The sequence below is a fragment of the Sinocyclocheilus grahami genome, unplaced genomic scaffold (genome assembly GCF_001515645.1).
Source record: "Sinocyclocheilus grahami isolate Dianchi unplaced genomic scaffold, SAMN03320097.WGS_v1.1 scaffold1365.1, whole genome shotgun sequence".
Classification (NCBI taxonomy): Eukaryota; Metazoa; Chordata; class Actinopteri; order Cypriniformes; family Cyprinidae; genus Sinocyclocheilus; species Sinocyclocheilus grahami.
This window is the reverse complement of record NW_015506544.1, coordinates 103,138-107,775: the sequence shown is the minus strand read 5'-3', so window position 1 is coordinate 107,775 and position 4,638 is coordinate 103,138. Positions and strand designations below refer to the sequence as shown.

General features: G+C 37.7%; 1 protein-coding gene across 2 annotated transcripts; it reads left to right on the top strand.

Moving 5' to 3' along the window:
• Positions 1-141: 141 nt before the first annotated feature.
• Positions 142-3,470, top strand: LOC107569622 (ligand-dependent nuclear receptor corepressor-like protein). Of its 2 annotated transcripts, none has more exons than XM_016255740.1 (5): positions 142-252; positions 1,886-1,951; positions 2,053-2,132; positions 3,111-3,240; positions 3,392-3,470. In XM_016255740.1, exons 1-5 carry the CDS (start codon positions 156-158, stop codon positions 3,430-3,432), a joined length of 414 nt encoding a protein of 137 aa, XP_016111226.1. In that variant the 5' UTR covers positions 142-155; the 3' UTR covers positions 3,433-3,470. The 2 variants fall into 2 exon arrangements, with proteins under 2 accessions (XP_016111226.1, XP_016111225.1); XM_016255739.1 differs by having other exon boundaries at positions 2,053-2,162.
• The last annotated feature ends 1,168 nt before the right edge of the window (positions 3,471-4,638 follow it).

Here is a 4,638-nt window from a genome sequence, read left to right as displayed (position 1 = left end):
CAATTTTGCTAAATAAATGCACATATACTGGGGGTTGTTTACAACGCTAAGCCCCGCCTCTAGCCTGTTCTGACACGTGTCAATCAACCGGAGCCGCGATATGGATGACGCGCGGTGACGTCACGCTCAGAGCCGGGGGGAGGCGGACGGACAGAATGGCGACCCAGTGCCGGAGCTCCAGATGCACGACCGAAAGAAAAGGATTCCGGCGGGAACTCGACTCATGGCGACACAAACTCATCCACTGTGTCGGTAAGATTAAATCACCCCGCGCTCGGAAAAGCCGTATTTGCATAACGTTTATTCCAAAAGCGGACACATCGCAACATCCATCCGCTCAGTTTCTTTCTCTCGCGGAGCTCCCTCCCCCAGCAGCTGCTAGCTCTCGGAGTTGCTAAGCGAGCGTGTGTCAAGTTCAAAAATAATCATTTACATAGAGAGCCGTGGTCCGCGCGAGCCCGAGGAAGCCTTTGTAGCTAACAGAAAAAACGGACACCGACCAAGCGAGCTCTGCCGGCTCCATTTTCTTTGTGCCTACTTCATGATTCCTCGATAACCGAGTTAGCTTTGCACTCACTGACCCTTTCTGCACCGAATACCGATATACAAACTACCGCGTGATTGTATTATGATAATAATTCATCATTAGGGTCCGGCTTTTGAATGTCTTGCGTGAATAATTCGGCCATTTGCACCATTGCCATAGATTGTTGTTGAGATGTCCAAAAGTAGTAACGTTAGAGTTTTAAGAAGTCATTAGAGTGCTTCTTTACTAAATTACTGAACGGTTTTTGGCGTTTTGAAAACGGGTAACGTTAGTTGAATAGATACCCAGCTTACTCTTTTAAAACGTGGTAGAACTAGTAGTGTTGTTGACACTTGTTTGGCAGAGTTGATGGTGTTCAGCGTAAACCCACAGATTCACATGACTAACCTTTACTGCATAAACTGGTCACTCAACCTCCGGCTTATTGCGAAACTGTTGACATGCATTTTATACACCGCTGTAAACGGTACTATATATTGAATTTGTGCTAATTAAAATGAAAATTAAAGAATTCAAATTGTTTTTACTACAACAGAGTATAATTGTTGTAAATATAGGGTGAGTTTAATAGATTGTGATTTGTTGTATGGTTTTAAGGGTTGGATACAGTCGAGAAGGTCAAGGCCTCTGAGGTTTTTAAGGGTACATACAGAGATTTGGCGTGTTTAAAACTAGATTTTTCATGATAGGATGGTTCATTAAACATGTATAACATGTTTTGCATTATAAAATGTCATTTGTTGCTTTAATGCTTTGAAAATAAAAAAACCCCCATGCAACCAGAAAAGATTGATTAGTATTTGCAGAATGTGACATTCTTGGGTGAGCTTTTGTGTGTGTGTTTTTTTAAGAACATAATGTGAATGTAGCTGTGAAGGGTATCATTCATGCATACCATGCAGCAGCACTGCAAATATGAGCTTTTCTCACTTTTATATAAATAAGCTATAATAATATTTACACTCTGAGTTTTATCATAGCATCGTGACCACCTGAATTTTTTTTTTTAACGTAGGCCTATGCTTGTCTTGCAACTAATGATTTTGTGTGCAGGGAGTATTTGCATTTGTTGTTAGAGCATTTTATAGAATTATATATTGCATGTAAAATTAATTTTTATTAGCCAATATTGTAAAAAGAAACCGTTTTACATTTGTAGACCTTTTACCTTTTAACAAAACCATCAACCACCACTTTCTGGCAGGTAAGGGTTGTGACAGATCTGTGTAGGTTTATGATAATGTATTTGTTTTCTAGGATACTTTTTTACTCCTTTGGATTATTATTATTATTATTTTTTTTTTTACAAATGACAATTAATTAATTTATTTTTTGCAGGGTTTGAAAGTATACTGGAGGGAATATATGGACCAAGGCTGCTGCAAGATCTCAATATATTTGATGGTGAGTTTTATGTTGTGTGTGTGGTAATATTCATCCATGCTTGGTCATAGAAAATTCAACCTTTTTTGACGCTGATGAATATTCATATGATTCTCCCTCAGAGTGTGAACCAGAGGATGTGGATGATTGGTCCATTAATGCAAACTGCTCTTTTTGCAACCTGCAGCTAGAGAAACCGAATGTGAGTCAACCCTCAAAAGCCACAAAAAAGGTGTGCTTATTCTGGGGTGTTTGTTAGTAAGAACAGTCATGCTTTGACATTTGTATAGGACAAATAGTTGCTGATTAGCAGCTGTTCTGTTTGTTAATGCAGTCTCTTTATAATATGGTTAAACAAGTTCATTAATTATAACTAGGGACAACTCGAGCCTGTGAGACTGTAGTTAACACTTGTATGGGCTAGGGCTGCATGATAAATCGAATGAAATCATATTCTCGATTAGGTAAAAGCTACGATTGTCGTGTATCTCAGTGAAGCACAGTTCTGTGATCAGTAGTAAATCTCCATCCGAAGGACAGAGGGCGCTCTCGCGCAGAAAGTCCAAATACGCCCCGCAGAAGAAACCCAGGAAATGCCTATAGTGGTAGCTGGATAAACAGAAGATAAACAGCTTTTATTGATTCAACATAACTAATAAACATACAACTACGACAATATATGGTTTATCTTATTATAATTTTCATTATAATATTATAATGCAATGCTAATCGACATAGACTTTATCACTGCTTAGAATACTATGAAATATTGCGTGCCTTATTCAGTATAAAAGAAGCCACGTCATCTCACAGAAGGATTTAATTTAACACTCGACTGACGTTATGAAGTGAGTTTGAAAAAGCAGCAGCATTTACTACACAGAGCTGTTATTCACAGAGAAGCTACGCAAACAAGCTGTCATTATCGCAAATGATTTCTTAGATTTCATAATTGCACGATTATATCGTCTGCAATTTTTTTTGCGTAGCATGTCAGTGAACTACTCTGTGTAGTAAATGCTGCTCCATCTGAAAGCAGGTGATGGAGATTTACTACTGATTACAGAACCGACTTTACTGACAAGATGCGCATGACAATCACATTTGATTAATCATGCAGCCCTAGTATGGGCTGTATCTGACAGGGGTCAGTAACTGACTATTACTTTTTGTGACCTAGAGCCACCCTGCTGTGGCCGTGCCTGGCTCGCCACCCCCTGCTGAAACCCCCCCACCTCATGGCCTGTCCACCTCTGATAAACTCCAGTGCCAAGCAGACCGATTCCTCAATGCTATTTTTCGTAAGAAGGGTGAGAAATAAATTTTTACTTCCATTATCCAAAAGGAGTGAAGTCATTGTGACAGCTATTACGTATTTTACGATTGGTCCAGAGCAGTTTTTTTTTTCTTCTCAACTGCTGGTTCATGATCCAAAAATGATTAGTTGGTCTGTTCTCGTAGGTTTGCAGAAAGTTGGAGGAAAACGATGCTTAATGCAATAAAATGCAGCTTACCATTAAACTCTGTAGAGCAGTGTTTCTCAGTGCATTTGTTTACGGTGAGTATACTTTAAAGAGTCACAACAAAATGAGCTAAAACAGTTTTGCAAAAATGTTGCATGGTTTGCAACATTCAAAGTCCGTGTCTACACTGGACAGAATGGGACATCAAATTATTACTTGTGTTTACGGTGAGAGACTTGGGACTAGGGCTAGGCCATAAAACAATATCATATAGAGTTGCGATAAAATGTCGATAACGATAAGACATTTTTACTCGATATGGATTAATCTAACAGCCAGTCAGTGCTTGTCGCTAATAGGCTAACTCTGCATGTCTCTGCATAAATGAACAGCACGGTTTTGTCTGATACATGTGACGCTCACTGTGATTTCAGCGTCTGCCTTTTAATAAATAAGGACATGAACATATGAACTTCATCTCCTGAGCTGCTCTGAGAGTCACTTCATAACTTTTCACCCTTTCTTTTGAGCAAAGCTACTGTCAAATACACACTGAAACTGAAAGTAAAATGGAAAGACTTTCACAACCCGTCAAAATTAAATTCCAGTGAACAAATTGAAGAAATTATAATAGAAATATAGTACTATTGTATACTAATGTAATTCTCAAGTAATAATAATAATAATTTTAAGGAATATCATACAACCAAGGTATTTTTTCATTAAGCTATATAGTTAACAGTGCTGTTTTGCAGCATCTTATTTGACAAAAAAATACAAATGCAATGTTTTGTTGTAAATTACATTTATATTTCAGTATTTAAAAGATTGATTTAATTGTTAAAGTTTTATTAATTATTTTAATTAGACACCCTTTTTTGATACATTTGTATTGAATCATAAAACACAAAATCCAGGACAAAATAAAATGAAATCCAGAATTTAGGGTAAAATAAAGCAGATTTCATGGTAGCTCTGTGGAGCTTAAATGTGAACAAACAAATAATCTTTACAATTATTCTCAAGGTCTAAAAGACATGTTGAAAGCATTCCCCATTAATGGTTAATGAATTTTGTGATAACTTTATTGTATGATATGGAAATAAATAGGGATGTAACGATTAACCGCGAGCAAGTTCCTCTTGCCTCTGTATGATGCATATTAAAGTTCATAAGTGCAGCACTGCTTTGTTTACAGCGGAAACAAAGGAAACGCTTTAAGCGCCACCTGCTGGCAGAGAGTGA

Coding starts and splice junctions, on each gene's coding strand:
- LOC107569622 (XM_016255739.1), top strand. CDS start 156: ATGGCGACCCAGTGCCGGAGCTCCAGATGCACGACCGAAAGAAAAGGA. Junction 253..1,885: donor CAAACTCATCCACTGTGTCG/GTAAGATTAAAT, acceptor TATTTTTTGCAG/GGTTTGAAAGTATACTGGAG. Junction 3,241..3,391: donor TGCTATTTTTCGTAAGAAGG/GTGAGAAATAAA, acceptor CTGTTCTCGTAG/GTTTGCAGAAAGTTGGAGGA.